The 25,370-nt window shown below is 49.9% G+C and overlaps 1 protein-coding gene across 2 annotated transcripts in view; it reads right to left on the bottom strand.

Moving 5' to 3' along the window:
- Positions 1–3,495: 3,495 nt before the first annotated feature.
- The window catches only part of BTBD11 (BTB domain containing 11), a 281,678-nt gene continuing 259,803 nt past the window's right edge, over positions 3,496–25,370 (bottom strand). The window contains exons 12-18 of one of the 2 annotated variants that reach the window (XR_006735691.1): positions 24,326–24,431; positions 19,927–20,029; positions 18,140–18,221; positions 12,056–12,124; positions 9,962–10,075; positions 4,982–5,649; positions 3,496–4,775 (exon numbers count right to left, since the gene is read on the bottom strand). Coding sequence is in view for 1 of the 2 variants with exons in the window: in XM_045553022.1 (XP_045408978.1) it covers positions 5,440–5,649; positions 9,962–10,075; positions 12,056–12,124; positions 18,140–18,221; positions 19,927–20,029; positions 24,326–24,431 (684 nt within the window). In the remaining variant the exon portion in view is untranslated. Of the gene's footprint in view, positions 5,650–9,961; positions 10,076–12,055; positions 12,125–18,139; positions 18,222–19,926; positions 20,030–24,325; positions 24,432–25,370 lie in introns of both variants that reach the window. The other variant, XM_045553022.1, reaches the window with a different exon arrangement.

Genomic DNA, 25,370 nt, shown 5'->3' on the forward strand with positions numbered 1-25,370 from the left:
ATCACATTAATTGGTGTTACCACCAGGTTCTAATATCTGACTGTAGTAAGGAGAGTGTGATGTGTCCCAGTCTAGGCCCACAGAACATCGGCTCAAAAGGACCCTCATTGCAGAGTTGAAGAAACAGGCCCATATGGGGAAGAGGCCTGGCCAAGGTCACCCAGGGAGCAGGTGGCAGAAGCAGGACCGAGGTGAGAGGTGGTGCCCAGCACAGAGCCCCTCTATGGTACCAACCAGCCTCTCCTCCCTTTGGGGCTCTTCATCCGACAGGTTTGAGATGGCATTAACATTCAGAACTCATCCTAGGTTAACTCTGAAAAGCACCATCCCGAGAACGTGTCAATGACATCGGGGCATCTCTTTTAATTGCCTATTCACGCAGACAGATTATCTTTTCATACTCAGGGCTAAACTTGGAGATGTGTCCTTTCCCAGGGCATTATCTGACTGCCTCATCAGGAACGCGAACCAAAGCGCAATGTGATTGCCGAATATCAGTTCTATTTTTTTTTTCTACCCAGCAGGAAGTTCACAATCTGCTGAGTTATTTTTAAAGAGGGTTAAAAAAAAATAGGCATCATAGCAGCTTCTGTAACGGTCCCGTCCGAAGGCACGTGCTGCTTTATTCAAGGCATTGGCCAGGCTGGAGGAACGGAGGTGACGTGAAGTTCCACCAGGGAGACTTCTCTGTGGAGGCGGGGGGACGAGCGTGCACATGCTCAAGTGGCAGCAAAGGACAAAGGACACACGGGCTTCACTGCTGATTCGAGGACAGTGGTCCCAGATTTTTCTGGAGTTGACATCTACCAGTTTGCATCATGTGGGGGTTTGTGGCTACCCTCTCCCCCTCTCCACAGAGCCGAGGTCCTCAAGCCCTGGACCCAGTTGGCTCTGGACCCTGGGGCCTTGGACCCGAGGCACACACCATGTGTGGCTCATGTGCCTGAGTAGACAAGGAATTTGGAAGAGCTAATCCCTGCAACTGTAATATTTAGGACATATCATATTTATATGAAAGGAAATCTAGGTGAATTTGGCTTCCATTGACTTAAGCATTTTTTTCTTTTTCTTTGTTTTGAGACAGGGTCTCCCTCTGTCGCCCAGGCTAGAGTGCAGTGGCACACCATAGCTCACTGCAGCCTCAAACACCTGGGCTCAAGTGGTCCTCCTGCCTCAGCCTTCTGAGTAGCTGGGACTACAGGTGCAAGCTACCTCACCTGGCTGATTTTTTCTACTTTTTGTAGAGACGGGGTCTCACCATCTTGCTCAGGCTGGTCTCGAACTCCTGTCCTCAAGCAATCCTCCCGCCTCGGCCTCCCACAGTGCTAGGATTATAGGCGTGAGCCAGCACGCCTGGCTAAACATTTCCCGACTGCTGAGTTTGTGTGAGACACTGTACCAGGAACGAGAATTGCAAAAGAGCTCAGTTTTGGGGGAATTTCCCCACACCCCTTGGAATAAGTAGCAAAACCCTAGAGAATCACAAACCACCATGGGAATTGCTGTAGTAGAAAGTTTTAAAAATGAAGGACAAAATCATTCCTCATCCCCCACCCTCCTTGTATGAATTGTCACTTTCTCCTTCCATTTGTTCAGTCCTAAAGATTTAGAAATGCCTTTTCTCTGCTACTAATATTGTGGGGCCTGTACAAAGCATCTCCTTTAATCCTCCCAACAACCCTATTAACTGGTTATAGTTAAACCCAATCTTTCAGAAGAGGAAAATGAAACTAGGTAGCGTGGGTAACTTGTCCAGTGTCCCAGAGCTACTCAGGGGCTGAATCTGGTTGGAACGGGGTTTTCAGGTCTCCATTAGAGTCCGAAGCTCCGTGAGCAGTAGGTCCTCAGTAAATGTCTCCCTGAATGGAACCCAGGAAATGACGGCTAGCGTTGGAGGCTGTCTGTGCAGGGCCAGGCAGAAAGGGAGTTAGAAGCAGTAGGATGTGACCACTTCTGCGACCGTTCATTCATCTGTGACCCAGGTGGCAAGTGCAAGGGCGGGGGTGGAGGGAGGCGAGCACTGAATTCTGAAGCCGGAGAACCCGGGTCTGGTGAAACAGATTTTCTCAAAGAACCCTTTATCCACAGAGCCCGATGTTAGCAAAACACCGTGTGATCAAAGAGGCCAGATGTGACAACACCCAGGTAGGGTAGCACTTTTTGCCTGGGCCTTGACAGGAAGAAACAGTGCGAGATCCCAAAGCAGAATCACAGGACAGGAAACACAAACAGACCGCAGAATCTTAGGGGAAAAAGACCCCAGATGTCCTCCTCCAACCCTGCCCTGATGTCCGGCTGTACTGTGTTTGGGTTTGTGCTTGGGCCCCCCTGGCTGGGAGCTTACCCCCCATTTCCATTTTGGGTAGGGGATTCTTCTCTTGAGAATGCACGACACTCAGGTGTGGTACATGTAAAACCGACGACATGGGGGTGGGCACGGAAGCTAAGTCGGGGCCTTTGTGTTTGCCGGGGCAGCTGCACGTACACGCTCCTTCCACTGTCCCATGGCAAATGGAAGCGGTGGAGGGGACCAATGGCAGGCAGGCCGGCCCCCTCCTCCCCAGATGCTAAGGGGCCCTGGTACAGGCTTTGGTGAGTCCTGAATGACAAAGACGCCTGCCAGGCAAGCAAAAGACAAATGTGGCAGCACACTTTATCTTCCTAAAAGGCATAAATCAAATGCCTCCTCACCCTGAGGCTACACAGAGGGCGACATAGTCAAAAATAAACCGACCTTCTGTTCTGGCCTGACAGAGCTCTGGCCCCTGGCATTTGGTTGCTTCTTAAAGAAGAAACAGACCCAGATTGCTAAACAGTGGTGAGCACTCTCGGCAGGTGGGGGATGTGAGCCTCTGCCCCACCCCTAGCTTCTTGCAGGCCTTCGTGGACTAGCCAGGGGCATTCATCCCCACACAGGCCTGGGCTGGAGGCAGGCCGGGTCGGAGCAGACCAGCTGGGGACTTGGTTTGACCTCAGTGATAATGACACCAAGAAGAGAGCTGCTTGTTCCTCCCTGACCCCCCAGCCCCTCCCAGAATGCTGACACCCTCCACTAGCATCAGCTGGTGCTGGCCCTCGGCGGGGGCACACCACGTGGAAATAACGCATCTTCCTCATCCCCCACCCTCAAAAAGCGTCATCAAGGGACGGGAATGGCAGCCAGAACTCCACCCTCTGCAGGCGAGTTGGCTGCAGCAGGCAGTAGGTACTAAGGCAGGGGCCCTGGTGACAGTGACGGCACCTGTAGTTCCTCTGCTTGATGGGAAGGGAGTCTGAGGGCACTGCCCGGGAGAGTACGCAGTCCTGGGGACCACAGCGGGGTCAGCCCCCTGCCACGCGGCCAACAACAGGAACACCTACTTTTTTTAATCTAGTGTCTTCATTTCCCTCGACTTTTTCTGCAGGGCCACATTTTCCAATCTCTTAGACGAGTGAAGTTCTCAGGCTTGAACACTGGGTAAAGAACACACTCACACCATACAAACGATGCGCGGCTTGGGAAAATCGTTTCTTTTAATGACAGAGAAAGCACACCAAACTATAACAGAAGCCCTGTTGGGAGTTGCCACTGTACAAATCAATGCCTGGAGGTCCTGAACTAGCATTAGACATTCACAGGGAGTCTGCTGAGGTTAAGGAAACATCCGCACAGCATCTCTGAGCATCCGGAGGAGGGAGGAGGCAGACGACAGCCACGACGCATGGGCTGTGTGTCTGGAACGGGGACTCCTCTGCAGGCAGTTTCTTTTCCTTCCTCATTCGATGGTAGGGGCTGGGGGAGGTTTGCAAATGACCACGTGGAAGACAGGCCTTGCTTATCGGCATTGCAGAGGAGCCAATACTGTAGACAGACCCAGCCCGGGTGCTGCAGGGGCCACACCCATGAATCCATGTGACATCAGTCCTCTGAACAACGGCTCAGGGAGCAAGTGTGACAGAAGAACAGCAGCTCCTTTAGAACCTAGGGTCTGGCACAACTTCCTGAAGGCATGCTAGGAAATAGGTTTATCAACAAAACTTGGCCATCCCCAAGGGTAAAAGTCATTCTCCTAGTTTTTACTGCATGTATCTAGGTTTCAAATGAAAGGACAAGAAAATAGGCCGCAACTGAAAAATTATTTGGAATATCGTGGCACTTCACCAATCTCTTTTGCTAATGATATATGGCAGAGCCAACGGAACCCTGTTGATATAAACTTTCATTATAATAACCCTATACTGTACACTCTCTGAATACAGAAAGAATCCATCCTATCATACATGTTTCGTTTTTAAAAATAATCTAACATAGTCATACTCTCTGTCTAGTAACAAACTATTAACATCTTCTGAGAATACAGAGAAAACTCTGGCGTTAATAGTAAATTCTCTGACGTGCTCCCCCACCCCCCTCCAGCATCATCTATGAACACATTTCTGCAAAAGCATCCTAGAATCATCCGTAATTAGAAGAAATGGATATGTTGGTTTCACCAAATGGACTTTTAGCAAGAAGTAATGGAACATTTTTACCTTGGCAGAAATGAAGCACAAACGTAACGTTTCACAGGTTCGGGCCCATGCAAATGCATGTTTGGTTATGTGGGGGTGTTTTATTTCACCCCGAAACCACGATTGGCATGCAGGTTGTTTTCAACTACTGAGTTAGAGATACTTATTGGCAGTGCACCTCTTTTGTGTAACCATGATCACTAAGGCAAGATTATTTCCCCTTGTACAGAATATCAGCAGTATCTTGTCAGATGCACGTTTACACAGAGTGGACCTGCGACTTACTGTTTAAAAAAAAAGAAAGAAAAGAAAACCTCAAAACACAGATCCCTAAACACAATTTAGTTGAAAATGAACTGTTAAGCTTTTAGAAATATAGTTTAAACTACAAGACTGCCCTGTTTTGTTTTGTTTTTTTATGAACATTTTAAAAAGTTCCCACCCCTAAAAATTCGCCAAATTATTTCCTCATTGCGGGTCACAGTCTCACCGATTTGGAACCATGGTTGACGCTCGCTGAACTGCAGCTACCAAGGTCCTTAGTGTGTAATACAATGCTCTTCAGGGTCGGGACAGTTAAGTCCTCTGACTGTCAACCCGGAATTGGAGTGGCTGTTAGGCCTCCGTCCATCCAGTCAAGAGTGGTCCCGGCAGTGGGTGTTCGGCAGCCCAGGGCGCCTTCAGCAGGGCTCAGCGTGGTCGCCCCGTGCTGCCCTTCAAGCTCTGGACTCAGCTGATCTGATCTGCAGACCAATGGAATGTCCTTTGGTTTTCAACGGGAACACGTGGGAGCTGAATTTGCTTATTCAAGAGAAGCTGAGGCAGTAGAGGCAGCTCCTTGGCCCAGCGGAAAAACAGACACCAGGTGGAATTGGTACGTGTTTGTGTAAAGCCAACGTGGCAGGAGAACTGGAAAGTTCCTGGGAAGCATTCGCTGCACTGGACGTTTCATACAACAGAACCTTTGGAAGACGACAAGTGGATGGACTGAATCCTGATGGCCAACGTCCTCTGCAAGTCCTGGAGCACATCCTGGCCCGTCCCTTCACCATTTTTGTCATATAGGAGCTGCTTGAATGCTTCGTTTTCGATGAGGACCATCATGTTTTTGAGAAAGTAGCCTTCACAATATGCCGAGAGCTCTGTGACTCCAAGAAACTGTGGAGAGTGGAGAGGAAGCAGGAGACGGTTAAGCTTCTGAAATGCACCTCTTGGATTATGCCTTCAGATACAAGGATGGCGAACACCAGCTAAGGCAGACTGACTACAGAAAGGGCCCTGGTACTCCACACTTTGCTGTAGCACACCCTGGGGTCTGGCTTTGCAGCTCATCCCATCAAAGGGCTGGAGTCCGTTCCTCCACTCTGTGGCCTTGTGCAAGTCACAACACTTCTCTGGGCCTCAGTTTCCCAAGTTACAAAATGAAAAGGGTGGACTAGAGGGGTACTGTACTCTGCTGTGCCATTTAGGACAGGGACACACGAGGTAATTCTGTGGCCTCCAAGAGGCTTATGAAGCTTGATGAAGTTTCTCAGTGCGAAGACTTGTTATCCCACAAGTGTTCACAGAGGCACAGAGCCCAGGGAATGGCGGAGCTCATAGCATGCTTTCACGCTTTCAGCACGAACCCTGCTCTTAGGGTCACAGAGCACAAGGCCTCCTTGCACAGGTGGGGAAACTGAGACTCAGAGTTGCTCATCTCTGACTCTGTGGCCACAGTGAGCATCTCCCCACCACATTTGGCACTTTTTTGATAGATGAGTGTCACTCAGCACAGGTTAGTGTGAGTGGGGAATAATGAGCATAATAACTACTTACATTTAAAATATTTGGTAATATTTATTGAATATACCAGCCACTTGCTGGTATCACTACCACCACTAATTACTGACAGAACTCGGATAGGCCTGCGGGCCAAATCGGCCCACCACCTGTTTTTGTAAATAAAGTTTTATTGGAACACAGCCACACTGTTCATTTAGATATCATCTATGACTGCTTTTTGCAAAGTTGAGTAGGCACAGAAGCGACCATATGGTCTGCAAAGTTGAAAATATTTATCTGGCCCTTCACAGAACATGTCTGCTGACCTCTGCCCTCCAGGGGTGGGGAACCTGCAGCCTTAAGGTCACATGTGGCCTTCTAGGTCCTTAAGTGTGGCCTTTTGACTGAATCTGAATTTTACAGAACACATCCTTTTATTAAAAGGGGTGCAGCAGAGAAACATGAAGCTTTTCTTGCCTCCTTTGGTGCTTAAAAAAGAAAAATCTTGACATCAGAAGGCCATGGGGTCCCCACCCCTGCCAGAGACCATGTCTTACTATTCACAGTGTCTTACTATATTTTGATGAATACAGCTCCTAGTAAATCATGGGTGCTCAATAAACACTAGTGAACGAATCCCCTGGTCTCCAAACCTGTGTTCTTTCCATCACGGTGCCCTGTTGAGCTTATTGCATCAGCCGAGATTCAATTTGATGAACCAGCTTGTTCTTTTTTCCTCATGTTGAGAGGCACCCTGAAACGGCCGTCAGAAGCTCCAGGGCCTCTTTTCACGACTGACTATAGTTTGGGACAGCTTTACTGGGAAAGGAGATGGCTGAGCTGTGCATTCGGGAGGTGGATTTCTCATCTGTGTCAAATTGCACAGCTGTCTCAAACGGTTTGATGTAGTACAGAGGTAATGTTGCCGAGGTCTTTGCTGACATCTGGAACGTGGCTGTTAGCATCTTAACGCCTGTATTTTCTGGGGTTTCAAACCAAGTGTTGGTTTCTTTCTTTCCCACTCTTTTACTAAATAGCCTCCATTTGCAGCACAATCTGCCAGTAGCGGAATCCACATGGCATGCGGGCACAGGAGGGGCTGCAGGGCCCGTGGCAAGGGGAAGCAGTGCCCTGCCCTCCACGCAGCTATCACGAAGCGCAGGTATTTCTGTTGGAAACACTGCAGGATGTGGCCTGGAGGGCCAAGGCCCTGGCTGCAAAGGTATGTAAATGAAACAGGCAGTTTCTCTGCCATCACTGTTCTAAGCCTGTATTCCCAGCCGGGGCTCACGTTGCATCTGGCTGCAATATTAAATAACGAGATGCACCACAGAAGCTGCCTGCCAAGGAGCTTGTGGAACACAAGCCTTGCTGCCAAGGTGATAGGTCACAGAAAAGCAATGTGGGGATGTTGGGTTCATGGGGCAATTTGAGTGACCATGGCCAGGAAGGAGGGCAGAGGACCTCGAGGCTAATCAGGCCCTCTTCCTGGTACAGAGAGAGTTTCTGTGGATGCTCTTCTGCAAAGTAATGAGTTTAAGATAAAAAAGTTGCTTGTGTCCTAATAAAACAGATTTTGGCATAATCCTCACTTAACCACAACACCCTGTGTGTGTGTGTGTGTGTGTGTGTGTACAAAGCAGACTGACTGTACCTTTTGATATACTGATGCCTAATCAGAAAACCTTTTTTGAGTATCAAGATGATGGAAAAGATTTCAAACACTTAATAGGCCAGACAGTGAACACAGGGTTAAGAGCCTGTGCTTTGGAGTGAGACATCAAATCTCAGTAGTACACTTCCGGGAAGATACCTCAAAGAATTGAAAGCTGGGACTTGAACAGATTTTGTACACCCATGTGTATACAAATGTGTACTCAAGCGTACATTGATAGATGAACGGATATGCAAAATATGGCACATACATACAATGGAATATTACTCAGCCCTAAAAAGGAAGGACATTCTGACACATGCGACAACATGGATGAACCTTGAAGACATTATGCTGAGTGACACAAGCCAGTCACAAAAGGACAACTATTGTATGATCCCACTTACGTTAGGTCCCTAGGGTAGCCAAATTCATGGAGACAGGAAGTAGAATGGTGGTCGCCAGGGTCTGAGAGGCAGGGTGTGGGGATGCGAAGTTAGTGTTTAAAGGGTACAGAGTTTCAATTAGGGAAGATGATGGTTGCACAGCAATGCGAATGTATTTAATGCCACTGAACTGTAGACTTAGAAATGGTGAAAGTGGAAAATTCGATGTTATGCATATTTTATCATAATAGGAAAAGATCTCTTTACTGGCTGTGTAACCTTAAGCAAGTTACTTTGCCTCTCTGTGCCTCCATTTCCTTATTATGACATGGGACTCATGACAGAATTTCTGTAAAAGGGTTGTGGTGAGGATTAAAAAGAAGCTGCAACAAGGCTCTTAGCGCAGCTACCTGCGCATTAAAAGGGCTCACTGAACGCTGGCGTAAGACAAGCAAATAACATCTCACAGCTGTCTGACTGTTCACAAGGAGCATGAGAACATCAGCTGTCACTCTAGAGAGCTGGGGACATGGGAGGCATGAGCACTGAGCGCCGGTTATACAAACGAAGGGAATTTGTTTTGAACCAACTCCTTATCTTAACTGGTTTCACTCTTTCTTCCTAGACTTGTCAATCCCCCTGTGCTCACACGTGAAGCAAAATGAAGTGGAAACTGGACAAATTATTTTACTTCTCTCGGGCCCAGTTTCCTACTTGTGAAATGAATTGGATGAAATCAGTGGTTCCCCAAAACTGGCCTGAAGATTGGCCTCGGGGCTGATGTCACTCTGGGAGCTTGTTATGAATACAGATCTCGGGGCTCCCCCAGGGGTACTGCTGGGTCATCGGGGGTGTGGGGGCTGCCTGGGCATTTAGGAAGCTCCCCAGGTGACTGTGACTAGCAGCCGGGTGCTGGGTCCTCCGAAGGGGACTCCAAGGACTCCTCCAGTGCTGACAGGCTGTCCTCAGCCTCGGCCACATCTGAGCATCACGTGGGGGAAGCTTGGAGAATTACCTTTCCCCGGCTCCATTCCCAGAGGTTGATTTAATGGGTCCGTGATAGGTCCCAGGCGTGGGGGTTTTGAGTGAGTGCCCAGGTGATTCTAACATGCAGCCCGAAAGGAGGACAATTCTAGAATAGTGGTTCTCGCCCTTAGGCGGCATCGGAATCAGCTGGAGGGCGTGGGGAGCCATAGATGGCTGAGCCCCCTGAGGTTCTGAGTCAGCAGGTCTGCGGTAGGGGCGGAAAATTTACATTTCTGACAAGTTTCCAATGATGCTGATGCTGCTGGATTGGAGAACAGTGTTTTAGAGCCTTAGAGGGTATCGCTTAGACTAGCAGCAGAGACGTCACCCAGGGGCTTGTTAGAAAAGCAGAACCCAGGGCCCAGCCCAGGCCTGCAGAATCAGAGGCTGCAGTGAGATCCGAGTCTGAGAACAACTCTGCTTTCAAAGCTTCCGGGTTCCTACTTTCCTTGTATTCTAGAGAGGAGGGAGGAGAAGGACGGCATCTTTTCTAGAGCAAGAAGCAGTTTTTGGAAGAGCCCAGCGGCTCAGCCCTGAGCGAACAGGCGCAGCCTCCGATCGCCCGACTGGTGTTTGCCAAGGCCCCACGCACCCCTCCAGCGCCCCTGCGTGTGCCCCGCGGCGAGAACGGGCCGATTACCTTGGCGTGGTTGTAAATATCCACGCAGTTGTCGGTGTTGATGCTCTTTGCGCAGATGATCTCACAGTGTCGCTGCAAAGCCTCCAGCTGGAAGAACTTGGCGGCAGACAGAAGCTATAAACCATAAGAAGAGCCGGTTAGGGGTGGGGAGGTGGACGGCAAGGGGCGAACAGCACGGAAATACAGGGGTGAGAAAACCCCCCTCTGCCACCGCGGCGTCACAGGTGAGGGCACGGGAAATAAAGCACAAAGGTGACACTAGAGGAATGGGACAACGATGGGACTCCACTGTGGGGGAGGATGGGGGACGGGAGGGCCCAAGTGCACCAGATTCACGCCTATCACAGCTGAAGGGCAAACCCCGAATGCCCAAAATCATGTCCAGAAATAAGGGTGAAAATAAGAGTCTATCATTAGCAAGGCGGACATGGACCTGGCTCATGTCCTCTGCTGTCCAGGGCTCCGCTCAGACGTCGCCTCTTCAGAGGAGCCCCCTGGACCACCCGCCCTGCAGCTCCCTCCACCCCGTCTCGCTCCTCACGCCAGACGTGACGTCATGGCTGCCTCCTCGCTGGGGTCCGGGAGGGCAGGGATCCTTGTCCCTTTCCATCTCTGCCGCATCCCTGCGCACAGTGCCACCGCGGCAGAGCCTCAGCCGTTGTGTTCACAGAGTGACGGGCTTTGGGGAGGGAAGAAGAGCTGAGAGCCAGAGTTCGAAGCTCTGCCCTTGGGGAAGGACTGGATGGAGGGCAGGGAGGGGCTGGGGCGCTGCTTTGGTTGACAAGCCCTTCTGTGTGGTTTCCGTGATTTCAACGTACATCCATTATTACAATTTTAAAATAATTTAAATTATTTTTGGTTTTGTTGAGGTTAGTCAACAGAAACAGCAGGAGTAGAGAAGGAACAAAGAATCTGTAACTGGTTGTGATCAAGCAGTTGTAAATATCCCTGTACTTGGACCGGCCTGAAGTCATTTCAAAAAGTCAGTAACCGTGTGTGTACATGTATTGGGGGTTGGGGGCCATGACCACAGGTTTCACAGAGTAAAAACAGGACAACTGGGCCACGCAAAGGACACACAGCCCTCATGGCACTCACTGTGCTCCAGGCACTGTTCCAAGCATAGAACTTCTAAAATCCTCTCAGAAGCCCAATGAGGTACATATTATCTTCATTTTATAGATGAGGAACCTGAGGCTCAGAGAAGTTAAATCACTTGTCCAGGGTCACATAGCTCAGAAATGGCAGAGCCTGGATTTAAACCAGTCCGGCCCAGAGTCCACGCTTGAATCACAGCTGGACAGTTGATCATGTCCCGACATCTCTAGACAGCCAGGCACCTTGGACTTCAGACAGCTGAGGATTCCTGGGGTGAATTCTGGCTTCTGGTCAAAGCTCCCAGCTTTGAATAGGAAAACTGAAAAGAGTTCCACTCTGGAGGGGAGCAGGGGAAATCGTGGCCTTGCACAGAAGGGAGCAGAAGCCAGGCTCCTGGTCAGGGGAGGCTAGAACTGGCTGGATTACATGATGGGGACAGGGATGGCGTGGGGGAGAGAGGAAGGCAGGCGTGGGCAGGGGCGTGCTGCACGGCCAACGGATGGTCAGCCGGAGGAAGGCCGGGTGCCTCTGCCCTCAGCTTCTGAGTCTTGGAAGAATGGACAGCCTTGTGATTGGAGGAATGTTTTTAGAGGATATAATTCTTTTATAAACGACAATGGAAAAGAAATCACCTGGGATATTTCCTGGTAACACCAGTAGAGCCCCAGCTGTGCCCAGAGCTAAAGCTAGCCTCAGACTTTCCAGTAAATTTCCTGCCCCCCAATGCCAGTTAAAATGGGGTTTCACTCAGTGGCTCTGGAAAGGCTTAGGTGAGCACACTAGCACCCCCATTCTTCCAGGGAGGGGCTCTGATGAAAGGCCCTTCCCGTGTGGGAGGACTAAGCAGTCAGGAAAGAGCAAGAGCTCCAAACCCTCAGCCAAATGAAAACCCGACACAAGTCCCTCCAGACACCACTGATGCATGGTGTCCGTTTGCAGAGGTGCCACACACCCAAGGGGAGCCGTGACAGGCCCATGGCGTGACGGATTCCTTACCTCCATTATCTCGTTGTTTTTAATGAGCAGTGACTCTGGGCCACCATAGTAGAGGTACTGCATGACCAGCTGGAAGAAAGGACACAGTGAAGAGTGTCAGTGGCACAAACACAGTCATCTTAAAGCCATCAACAAACATCTCAGCTCAGGCTAGGTTTTTTTTTTTTCTTTCTTTTGAGACAAAGTGTCTTGCTCTGTTGCCTGGGCTGGAGTGCAGTGGCATCATCAGCTCACTGCAGCCTCAAACTCCTGGGTTCAAGCGATCCTCCTGCCTCAGCCTCCCGAGTAGCTGGGACTGCAGGTGTGCACCACCATGCTCAGATATCAGGCTGGTTCTTGAGACCTCCAGACATCATCATGAGTGGTTGCCCGTGCCCATCTAACCACCCCCAGTGACCCAGAGCTCACTGCCTTAGGGAGGGAAGTTCCATTGTGAACAGACTCATCGGCCAGATAGTCTGTCCTGAGAGCATGTTGAAATTTGTCTCCCTGTGGCTTCCAGTCCCAGGTTTCAAGTCCACCCCAAGGCCAAAGCAAACAATCCTAACTTCTGCTCCTCATGATGATTTTCCCCACCTATGGATGATAATTATGGGTTGCACTCCCACCTCCCAGCCTGGTCACACTGTCCAGAACTGCTGAACAGGTGGCATGGCTCAAAGAACCCACACCAGCAGGTCATTCCCTGGGAATATGGCCCGGCTCGACTCAAAGGCTCATGCTGAAGTCCCAGAGGGTGACTCTGGGATACCATGAGATCACCTGCTCCTATTACAGCTAGACAAGATCCAAGATGAAGCCATCAGGGGTGCCGGGTTTCTGTGCTTCACTAATAATATGGATGGTCCCAGCCAGGCTGTTCTTTGTTCATGCGACTCACGATGTCTGAATGGTGTGCTAAGTTCCAGAGCTTTGTGAACTGGTGTGCCTCAAAGGGAATGAGGTCCATGGATGTGACTGAGTTTGCTGTCACCACCTCCCATGACAACTGAGTGTGAATTTTTTAGGTGGTGTGTGCACTCTTCAATTTGTCCCAGGCTCCTCCAGTCCCCATCGTCATCTACCTGCAGGCCTGACAAACCATTTTGCCTCCCTGGCTCTAAGGCAGCTGTGTTGGCTAAACCTAGAGACTGGTTACATCCCCTTTTGGGTCCCTGTAACATGACAAGCTTGGACTGGGCTGCTCTCTGTGGTTCCTTCAGGCTCTGATAGTCTGTGACCAACATAGGACAGCGGCTAAGAGCAATGACCCTGGAGTTGGGCTGCCTCACTTTCTCATCTCGCTCGGCTACTTAAAAGCTGGGTGACAGGATTAAGTGAGGCTCTACTTATCTCAGTTTCATCAAAGTGGGCTTAATCCTCATGGGGTTATGAAGAGGATTACATGAGTTACAACATGTAACAGGCCCAGCAGGGCCTAGCACGTGGCAAGCACTGAGTGTTAGCTCTTTAATTTTCTCTGAGGTTGAAAAAATCTTTTTTCAATATGCTTCTGCTAGATGCTGCCACCTTCTTGCCCAGGCCATTTGAGACCCTTGTTGGTTGGCCTCAATGTACCTATGTAAAGTGTACCACACAGTAGTTTTAGCACATTCGCAATGTGGTACAACCATCACCACCATCTAATTTTACAGCATTTTCAACACCACCTCCCCACAAAGAAACTCTGTACCCATTAGCAGTCAGTTCCATCCCCCTCACCCGCCAGCCCCTGACAACCGCCTGGGTTTGGCTATTGTGGACATTTCGTATAAATGGAATCATACACCATGTGCTCTTTTGTGTCTGGCTTCTTTTACTTAGCATGATGCTTCGAGGTTTTTCCCTGTTGTCCCAGGCATGGATACTTCACTCTTTTTCATAGCTGAACAATCCCATTGTCTGGATACACCACATTTTGTATACCCATCCATCAACGGATGGAAATTTGGGTTGTTTCCACTTTTTGGCCATTATGAAGATTGCTGCTATGGACTTTTGTGTATCAATTTCCTTTCTTGGATCTCATCTGCCCTCTGCCCTTCCCTCCTCCTCAACCTGATCGTCCTGCCTTTTATGCTCTGACCACTCCCAACCACTCGCCTGTGTCAGAACTTCCCACCCTCTCTTCTGGCCCCAAGCTTTTGCCCACACTGTTCCCTCTGCTACGATGCCCTCCCCTTCTCTGTCTTTTGAGCTCAGTCCCCCTCCTCTGGATCTAGCTCAGTGGTCACCTCCACCAAGAAGTCTCCTGTGATCTCCTCGCTGCTTTTCACCCTGTGTCTTGCCAGGCACCAGGACTGCAGGGTTATTTCTCACTGGGGTGTGAGGGCACAGACTGGCTCTTGCCCGTTGTCGTGTCCTGGTGCCTAGCATGGTGCCCGGCACACAGCAAGCGAACAGCGTGCAGGATGCACACGTCGAACATAAGCGTGGGCCCTCCTGTCCCTCTTTTGTGTTTGAGTCTCCCATGTACCGACTCTGGGCTTTGGTGACCACCTGCCCGTTGCAGAGACGGTGGAGCGCTGACGGTGGCTGCGGCCGCGGCTTTGTGAAGCGACACAGCTTGGGTTACCCTCCCCTCTCTCGCCCTGATGGGTTATAAGCATTTGAAATACCAAGTCAGCGGATGCTGGGATATTGTCCTTATTAAAATCCGTTTATAAAAAAAATCAATTTATTCCCCTAGCACCTCTCATTTATAAAGGCCAAACCAATAATAGCAACAAGAACCGTAATAATGACTGCCCTGAGCTCTGGGCCTCTCCATTGACAGAGCACTTCTTGTCGCCTTGTCTCATTTATTCCAGGTTGGGCTGTGGACTGGAAATCCTGCTTCTCAGCGGAGGGGGATCCTGGGCTGATGGAAGTGGAATTGGGCTGTCACACGTCACCTTCAGACTCTGCCGGCACAAGCCCTTCTGCAAGGGAGCGACGCAGACCCTCATCAGGCCTGTTCTCAGCGTTGTTTTTCTTGGCAGCCGCCAACGTGCATGAAGCAGGGACTCAAATGGTGCCACAGCCTCACGGAGGCCCCCGCGTCCAGGTGCAGCCCCAGCTGCGTCCGGCTCTTGCCTGCATGTGACGTTAAATGAACTTGGGGGCGGAAACCCGAAGCAGGCTCATTTACTAAAATGCCTCTGTCAGCGTGGACGCAAGTGAGCAGGCCCCTGGGAGCCTCCATCTGGGTCGTGCTCAGCCCTCCTTGGCCTATTTCAAGCCACAAATGAGGCTTTTCTTCTTTTATGGGGAAGGGGCAGGCACACGGGAAAGTCCCCAGGGCCTATTAAATCGTCCCTTCCCATTACAGTAACTTGAGGCTAATGTGGCCAGGAAACCCTCCCCAGTCAAAAGCAATTATAGGCCTCGGATTCTTGGAGGCCGCCCTTCCCCTGTAGGTCTCTGGCTCAGTGAAGCCGCGCAGCAGACATGTGCTGAGTCCCGAGGGCAGCCAAGTCCTATTACGGGACCCTCCCCCTTAGTCCCACGCTTAATGGCATTTAAGTGCCCCCTTCACGAGCACCCAGAGCTGGGGGAGCCAGCATTTTCCAGCATCCAGCTCATGCTCCAAACTCTAATGGGCTGGAAGATTCTTTCCTGAGGGCTGGGTGAGTTTAGGGAGGGCCCAAGTGCCCGCAGCAGGGAGGAAGTTAAGGAACAGCTCTGGGAGTCACTGGGCCTGGTCTGAACCTCAGCTACTCACTCCCCTGAGTGCCTGCCCTGGTCCGTAAGAGGGGGGACAATGGCTGCCTTGCAGGGCGGCTGGAAGGAGCCAGTGAGGTGGTGGGCAGCAGTGGTTCTCAGAGTGGGGTCCCTGGAGCAGCAGTACCTGGGCTCCTGGTGGAAATGTGAATTCTCACACCCACACAATCAGAAACTCTGGGTGTGGGGCTCGGGAATCTGCATTTCAACAAGTTGTCTGTGTTGAGCAAGCATCTCACCCCTTTCCAGGTGATTCTGAGAACTGCTAACGTGCCAGACGTGCTGTAACTTAGGGCGCAGGCTCTCTGCCTTGGCTGCACACTGGGATAAGGGGCAGAGGGGCGAGACTTCAAAATGTTGACACCTGGTGGGACCCCACCCCTAGATTCTGCCTTAATTGGTCTGATTAATGGCCTGGGTGTTAGGAATTGTCAAAGCTCCCCAGGTGATTCTAACATGCAGCTGAAGTTGAGAACCATGGGCTTCGAGCCTTATCCCCTAGCTAATACTTAAGAAATGGAAATTGTCCTTATTCCCACTTAGAAAGGGCATTCTAGAACAAAGTCACCAGGCTTTGCTACCAGACAGACTGAGTTCAAATCCTGGCTCTGTCACTAACTAGGACTAAGACTTCAGGCATAGCATTTTTCTGGGCCTTGGTTTGTCTCTAAAAATGGGAATAACAGTCACATGCCAGCACAGGTCACTGCCCCGGTCACAGCTCCATAAACATTTCTTCATCCCCCTCCCCCTCCCTAACCCTGAACCAAAAAATGTTTCATGGAAATTTTCAAACCCAACAGCTGCCATTCAAGAAAGGGCTGTGGCCACTTTGCTCTCAGTAGAAAAGGGTCCAAGGGGCTGGGAAAAGGGGAAAAAGGCACTTGGATGTCTGGGGTGTGCCCACTCCCAGGCCCACCGTGGGGGTCCAGCCTCGTCACTGCTCCCTCCCACTTCCCCCATCCCCGTGGGAGCTCACCCCCAGGCTGGCCCTGTTTTGGTCCTACTTGATTTCTGCAAGAGATTCTAATCTCTACAAGAAGATAAGACATAGAGGTGATAATGATTTGCATGTTAAAAATGGGGAAGCTGAGGCTCAGTTTCCTGTGCATGGTTATTTAAGAAAGAATCTTTATTTTGAAGTTTCAATCTCAGCCAAAGGAATATGTCTCTAATGGTGGAAATTCAGCACCTCCACAGGCTTTAGGGGCTAAAGTGAGAGCACAGTGCCTTCCTGGCAGCCCTCTGAGCAGCAGGAAGGGGGCCCAGGGTCAATGGCGGGGGGAGAACCCTTCCTGGCACTGTGGTGTGCAAGGCCCCAACGTGTCTCTTCAGTCTCCTAAAGACCTAAAGACCCAGCTGATTGAGCTGTCACCTTCCCTCAGACACACCCCATGACCTTCTGCTGTCGTGCCTTTGCTTATGTTGATCGTGCAGGGCTCAGGCAGAGTTTTGGGACATAATACGTCCTGTTCTCTTTGCCTGGAACACTCTAGCCCTGACCTTCCTTTGGCCCTGGTGTTTTGGCTCCTAACACCTCGTCCGGGTGGCCTGCCCCATTTCCTGGTGTGAGCTGCCACAGCCGGCAGGGTGAGCTGGCTCACTCCTCTCATGCACCCCACAGTATACAGTATACAGCAGTCCTCCCTCATCTGCTGTTTCACCTTCTGCGGTTCCAGTTACCTGCAGCCAACCAAGGTCTGAAAATATTAAATGGAAAATTCCAGAAATAAATAGTTCCTAAGTTTTAAATTTCACGCCATCTGAGTAGTATGATGAATCTTGCTCTGTCCCACCCAGGAGCTGAACCATGCCTTTGTCCAGCGTCTCCATACAGTCTACACCACACACCTGAGTCACTCAGTAGCCGTCTTGGTTCTTACATTGACTACGGGGGTGTTGCGCTGCCTGTGTTCAAGTCACCCTTATTTTACTTCATAATAGCCCCAAAGCACAAGAGTGGTGATGTTGGCATATTGTTATAATTGTTCTATTTTATTATCAGTTATTGTTGTTAATCTCTTTGCCTAATTTATAAGTTAAACTTTATCACAGGGTTCCATGCTATCTGCGGTTTCAGGCACCCACTGGGGGGCTTGGAACATATCCCGTGTGGATAAGGGGGAACCACTGTATTGTAATCGACAGATTCCTGGGAGTCACCCCTCTAGTCTCTGAGCCCCTCTATGCTCTGAGCCAGACACAACAGGTGCTGGCTCTGTTAATGCTGTGGGGATGAACGGATGGAGATGAAATGGGGGTGCGAGGAGGGGCTGGGTTCAGGAGGCTGATGGCGCATTGCAGGGACTTCTCCAAGGGGCCAACCCACAGGCTGAGGATCAGAGGCAACCGCCTGTGCCCTGTGCCCACCAGCACAGAGGCCAGGCCACAGCCAGGGCTCACCTGAAAGATGGGGTACTTCACGTAGCCGATCTCTATGCAGGTGCTGTCATTTGTCGGCTTGCTGGAGAGGAGCGCTTTGAACCTGAACAAGGACACACACAGGGAGATAAAGAGACTCACACACACATCCACGGCTTACAAAAAGCTCAGTGCTCCTGATGATGGAAATCCCCCCCGCCCCACCAACTCTGAAATACAGCAGTCATATACCCCTGCGTTTCTTAATTCAAAACCCGCTTATTATACCATGATGTCATTTGAAATTAAAACTCTACAGCTAAACCCAGTGGTTTGAACTAATACTCTTCTTAAAAAAAATAAATTTAGTACTCTTTCTCTGGCAACGACACTATTTCTTACCCTGGTGACAGGGAAAGAATGAATGCCTTGTAGGACGCCGTCTAGCTCTCGGGCCTGTCACACGGCTGCCTCCTTCATAGCGTCTTCCTGAGCTTGGGGGACGGCTTCACTGCCCTCTGGTGCCTATGGAGCTTTTAGCCCCCTTCTCCCTCCTCCCCGCCAAGCTCTGCTCCATGAGGGCAGGGACTTCGGCAGTTTCTGTCTCTGCTGCAACCCCAGAGCCTGTCCCAGTAGGGACCCGACACATCACAGGTATTTAATCAATGTTTATTGACTACCTAATATTCTCGCTTCTGGGTGACCTTCTGTCTTGGGTTTTAGATGTACTTTCCTGTGCCCATCAACTAAACTAAAAGCTCCTGGTGGGTAGAGATCCTATCGGTGGAACACAATGGTACTCAATGCATTTAGGAACAAGCTAAGATGTGACTCTGTTTTGTTTTTAAACTCTTAATTTTGCAATTATAGGTTTCCAGAAGAGTTGCAAGGATAGTACAGAGAGTTCCTGTTTACCCTTCACCCAGCTTCCCCTAATGTTAACACCATACACAGCCACGAACCTTTGTCAAAACGAAACTAAGAAATTAACATGGGTACAGTATCAATCTGGTTTGTCTATGCTACGGTGTCACAACCAAGAACTGTGCAAGGGAGAGCACATTTTTCTTATGGTGGCAAAGCAGACATCTGGGGTTTGTATTTGGTTTTGGGAGGGGGCACTGGAGATGCCAGGAACCCAACGAGTGCTGGTCACACACATTCCCTTAGCAAATTTCCTGGAAGGGGGGTTCCATTCTTGGGTTCCCAGTGTCCTTACCCAATTTGGCACCTCCTGCTCACCACGCAGCAGACTGCCTCCTCCTCATTTCAGCATCAGTCTCCCCCCTGCCCAGCCCCACTGCTCCCTGTTCAGGTCCTCGGATAACGTGGTTGGAAATTGTCGACCCAATCTCAGCTCAAATTGAAAGGAGGAGAAAGGGCAGTCACAGAGCTAGCAAGGAGGTTGAACAATTTCTCATTCCTATTGCCGTTAACTCCACAGGTAGGGAAAAGCAAGGCCAGAACCTGTGTACTTCAGTGGTTTATGCCTAAGTCTGTTCCCTGACATTTGGAGTGGACCTCTCAAGGCTGCCGTGTATGGGATCTCAGGCTGTTCACTACACAAGGGCACCTGGCTGAGGGAGCCAAAATCCAATTCTTGCTTTGCTCCCAAAGATCTGCCCTTGGTACAGGCCTTTATCTGCCCAGAGGAAGGGGTGCCTTGTTCTAGGCTGTTTGCACCAGTGGCTGCCTGTCCTCTTGACTCCCTGATTTTATGAAGACAGTCTGCCAGTCCAGTGAAGACACCACCAAAAATTGAACTTTGAAAAACAGGAATAGCAACAGCCACAGTCATACCAGCTGCTTGCAAAACTGATGATACATACCTTGGAGAAGCTGTAAATAACAGCACTTTGTGAGCATAAAATGGTCTTCCTTCTACCAGAAAGGTAACATCAGACATTTCTTTATTATTAAGAAAATGAGGATCTAGAACAGGAAAGGGAAAAAGGGCAGCTTTAGTGGAAAAAAGGGTGAAGTTTAGATTTGTCTTGCAGACAGTGCAAATAAGAGCAGACAGGAAAACCGCAGTGATAAAACACTCATCGGCGAGACAGCAACCCACCAGGAGCCAGGGCCCAGCCGAGGAACACTCACGTCACTGAAATTCACCTTTTCATAGGAAATCTTTACAGCCTATTTGTGATTAAAAGTAGCGGCATTAAGATTCACCTACAGCCAGAGTTTAGATGACTTTCAGGTGTGCAAGGTGAACACCTGTCCCCTTGTCTCTAAGAGCAAGTCACCCCCACCTCTGCTCCCCTCTCTCGAGGCCCAGTGCCCTCCTGCCCGATGGAAGTGGTTTACAAGAGCTGCCCCTGGCCACTGTGCTCCAGGTGATTTCAATCTAAGCCCTTCTCTGCTAGGGTCAGCAGCAAATGAGCCAGTCCCCTGTCCCCATCGTCTATTTAACAAAGTATTAATAACACTTCCTGAGCACTTACGATGTGCCAGGCTCTGTGCAAGCTGGCAGGGACCACGTTATCCCCACCGCACAGGTGACGGGACGCAGGCAGACAGAAGTCAGAGCGACTTGTTCAAGCTAGTGACAGGTGGAGAAGGCAGGATTTGAACTTGGACATTCTGATTCGACAGCCTGCTTTTGTTAAACACTAGGGTCCTTCAGTTTGCCTGTCGTTTCAGCCATTTAGACGCAAGGCTCCAGAAGGTGCCGGTCTGTTCCCAGCTCAGCGCTTCTGACTTGTTGGGAATGTCCGCCAACACCCCCTGCCCTCCTCGGCGTTTCTTGGATCCTCCATTTCCCTCTGATGCTACGTTCATTCGGGCCACGTCATCTCTGCCTGGGAACCTGCAGGAGCTTCCGCTGGTCTCTGCCTCCGCTTTCGGCCCCCTCAATCCGATGTCCCACCTCACTGCGGGAGTCACCCTTCCGAAAGCCAGATCCGATCATGCCCTCCCCTCCTCTGCTATAAACCTGTCGACAGCTCCCCAGAGCTCCCAGGACGGAGTCCAGACGTCTTAGCAAGGCCGCTGTGATAGGGCTGCACAGGCTTCTCCGGCCTCTCCCTAGTCACATCCCCCTGTCAAACCGTGTGTGTGTTTCAGCCACACGTGACGGTTCTCAGGTCCCCCCCAGGTGCCACGTGCTTTCCCACCTCTGAGCCTCTGCACATGCTGTTCCTTCTACCTAAAACACTCTTCCAGCCCCTTCCAGACCTGGCTCATCCCTACGTGGTCTTCAAGTTTCAGCACAGAAAGCCTGCATCAGTAAGCCTTGCCTGAGGCCCCACCCTCCTCAAACTGCCCAAGTGTCAGTCGTGGCTGAATCTTTGTCTGTCCCTCTCATGCCCTTTCTCCTGTGTCTAGCACAGAAAGGTGGTGGGGCACAGTAAGAGTGAGGGCTCTGAAGCCAGAACTCTCAGCTGTGTGACATTGGGCAAGTTATTTATCCTCTCCGTGCCTCAGTTTCTCCTTCTGTAAAATGGGAATGGTGATACCTATTACATTCCTACATCAGAGTTGTAATGAGGATTAAATGCATTCATATAAATGCCTGACACATGAGTCTCCCTCAATAACCATGACCATTACAGTAGATGCTCAATTAGTATTTTTAAAAATAATTTTTTATTTTTAGTTATTATACGGACATAATAGTTGTGTATACTATTTTTTGAATGAATAAAAGATGCCTCGACTCTTGCTTCAGAATCTTGTTCTAGGAGCCTGCCGAGGACATTGGTCCCTTTTTAGCCTAGAGGCCTGTTTGCTGTTGATGGGCCCTTCCCAAGGGGTTCAAGGCTGTCCTGAAATGAAACCCAGCTGCTTCCTCTGGCTGGGTTTAGGAGTCCTAAATTGTTGAAGGCAGGAACCAATGCCCTGCATTCCTGGGGGCTGCAGCCCCTCAGTTGTTGGGGCCACCCTGGCTGACTACACCTTGGGTCCCCAGCCTGTCCCCATTTTTCCAAACTGTTGTCACTTGGACCTGGAATTCGCCTTCCTGGCTGACTCTCTTCACCCAGCCCTCGAAGGTGGGATGGCCCCCTCGGGCCCTGTGCTGCCTCAGACCGGTGGTCCTGGTGGTCTTCCACTCATTTTCTTCTGTCAGTACAGTTACCTCACCTCTTCCCATTAAAAAAAAAAGGCTTTTGGCTGGGTGTGGTGGCTCACGCCTTTAATCCCAGCACTTTGGGAGGCTGAAGTGGGAGGATCGCTTGAGGCCAAGAGTTCGAGACCAGCCTGGGCAACACAGCAAGACCCCATCTCTTAAAAAAAAATGAAAAAATTAGCCAGCTGTGATAGTGTATGCTATAGTCTCAGCTACTCAGGAGGCTGAGGCAGGAGGATCCCTTGAGCCCAGGAGTTTGAGGCTGCAGTGAGCTATGATCAAGCCACTGTACTCCAGCCTGGGTGACAGAGTGAAACCCTGTCTCAAAAAAAAAAAAAAAAGGTTTTTATTTAAAAAATAGCAGAAAAGCGTAAAAAATTCAAAATCACCTATAATTTCTCTCTCTTTAAATTTTTTAATTAAAAAAACCCCCCAATTTATCCTAGTTTGAGATGCAAAACATACCTCCTCCATATTCTGTTTGTTAATAATTACACAGTGCCCTCTATCTTTCATAAAGTGAGCTTTGAGCCTCCCAGGTCTGCCTTTTTTTCCTCTCTTGGTGCTAACCCTTGGAATTCTAATGCTTGGCCTGTGCTTCTAACTGCTGGAGAAAGAAATCTCAGCAAATTCAGAAGGAGAAAATTTTCCCTCCTCTCCTGTAGCTGCAGGAAAGCAGATTTTACGCTGTGCCATTGAAACGGCCCTTGCAAACATGCGCTCTGAGGAGAGTGTCTTAGGAGGGCACCTGGGCACCAGAGAGGGTTGCTATGTCCTGGGAATGTGACCCTTGATTTCCAACATCTGTTAATTTGATTGCTCCTTATATTTTGTTGCCCTGATAATATTTTAATTCACATTGTTTTCTACGAGGTAGAAGGACTTGTGACTCTGGCACGTCCCACTTTTCCTACATGGACACAGACAGCTTTCAACTCAGCTGCTAGAATTTTCCATTTCAGCAGAAAGTTGTGTCTCATTTAAATTAACAAGTTATTCATGGCAGGAACAAAAATACTTTACAACATTTCCATGCGTTCAGCCTTTTAATTAATTTAAACTGGCCCCACCTCGTTCACATTTTGCTACTGGGTAGCATTTTCAGATGCTTCCATTTCTCAAATGTCCCCCAATCTTCTTAGGAAAAGGAAATAGGAAGCAGGAAAGTTCGCCAGTCTCTATCAGAAAAACAATCCTTCATCTTTAATATTTGATAACTCCCCAGGCAGCAAGGAGACAGGCCCTTGCAGTAACCGAAGGCTCATGTTGCAGGTTGCAGAGCAGCCTGGTATTTCTTTGCAATTTTTTCTAGGTAGATCGACCAGGTGGCCGCAGCCCCGGGATCCTCTGAAAGCAGGTATGGCCGGTGGAAAGGCTTCTCCTGGAAAATCTCAGAAGCTGGGGCCGCAGAATGATGGAATTACAGTTTGGGGCAGAGCTGGGCTCAAGTCCCAGCTCCACCCTGTGCTGATAACGCAGCCATAACGGGGGATGAGTCACGGTGCCTGCCACCTGGGGTGGCCCGAAGAGCACTGAGATAGGGCAGGTCAAGTGTGTGGCTGGAGCCTGCTCAGCGCAGGCCTCCAGGAAGGATAAGAAGTGACTATCATCACTCTCCTGGGCTTTCAGAGCGTCCAGCCTCCTCGGCTCAGGTACGTCCCCCTCGTGTTTTTACAGGTGTGTGTGGGGGGGCTTTGTTCCCTGTTCTCCTACTTCCCTGTGGAAGGATTCCATTGCAGGAACTCTGAGGGCCTGTCACTGACCCCTGCTCACTCTTCAGGGAGGAAGAGGGACTCCGTAGAGGGGAGAGTTCGGGAAGAGCTGCCATGTGCAGCGTGGGCTTCTTTCGGGATCTGCCTGTGCATGGTGTGTGCATGGCGTGTGCATGGACGCCATCAGGGGGCCTCAGGCGATCCCCGCTGTCCAGGACTATGGGAGAAAATCTGCCTAACTGGCAAGTCTCCTTGTCCACATTCCAAGGCATCTTCTCCAAACAGTTTTATCACGTAATAAAGGAGATACTCTGATCTCCATCGGCCTGACTCCTGCCTCTCTCTCTTGTGTGTCTTTAAAACCCCCCACCCCATTTTATCATTTGCTTGCTCCCACCCTTACATGACAGAGCGACAGCCCACGCGGGCCTGGGGACCACTCACCCAGGCGCGAGGTCTGCTTTCGTTTGATCTCCGCGAGCTTGGGGATGGGGTAGGGCCCATAGCAGTGTGTGAAGATGACGCACAGCTGCTGGCTGATCACCTCGTTCTGCGGAGAAGAAAGAGTAGCTCTCGTGACTGGGGGCTGGGGGTGGCCTCAGCCAGGCTGTCCCCCCAGGAATGCAACGACCCCCAGGTGAGAGGCCTGCATGCAGGTACTGCAGGTTCCAGGAGGAACGGCCGGACGGCACACATTCAGTATGCCCCAGCAACCCAGATTTATTGGCTCTGTCTGTCCACTATTTCTAGTGGGTTCCCTGGTAAACCTTAAGAAATTTGTAATTATATTCTTCTGTCTTGCCCTAATCAGTTACTATCCACTGGAAGACAGGTTTGTGTAATTCATAGGATGAAAAATAAGTTTTTATCCCAAACCCACCTTTATCAATACTCGAAAATTCTGGAAGCAGCCAATTATCCTGAAATTAGCAGCAGGAAGCCCTTTGGGTTGTGCTCTCCATTAACAAGACAAATGCTCCTGATTCGGCTTTATTATGGATTTGATTCTGGTGCTGAGGCATTTCCGACCAAGAAGTGCTCAGCTGAATCACTTCCAAAAAAAAACCACTACAGCCACCCTTGGCTGCTCAGGGACAAAGCAGCCTGCCTGGTTCTGATGGACGCTTGTCTATCACGTTTTGCCTCTTCCCACTTCGCATCCATTTCCAGGCGCTGACCTCCCTCCAACTGCAGGATGTGCAGGAGGGAGGACACGACCCACCGCAGTTTGTTGCTTGGAAATAGGGGCTCAAAAGGGGGGCAGATGGAAAAATATTTACAATATAGCAAATAAGAAAAGTAGGTTACAACACAGTTTGTGCCATGTCTTTTTGGAAATAAAACCCTACAAGTATATTTGGGTTGACATATATGTCTAGAAAAAGGTCTAGAAAAATTGCTACCTTTGGGTAAGATTATGTTTTCTTTTTATTTATACTTTCTACAACAAACAAGCAGTGCTTTTGTGATAAAAACAGTAAGTACTATT

Source organism: Lemur catta, chromosome 6 (genome assembly GCF_020740605.2).
Source record: "Lemur catta isolate mLemCat1 chromosome 6, mLemCat1.pri, whole genome shotgun sequence".
Lineage (NCBI taxonomy): Eukaryota > Metazoa > Chordata > Mammalia > Primates > Lemuridae > Lemur > Lemur catta.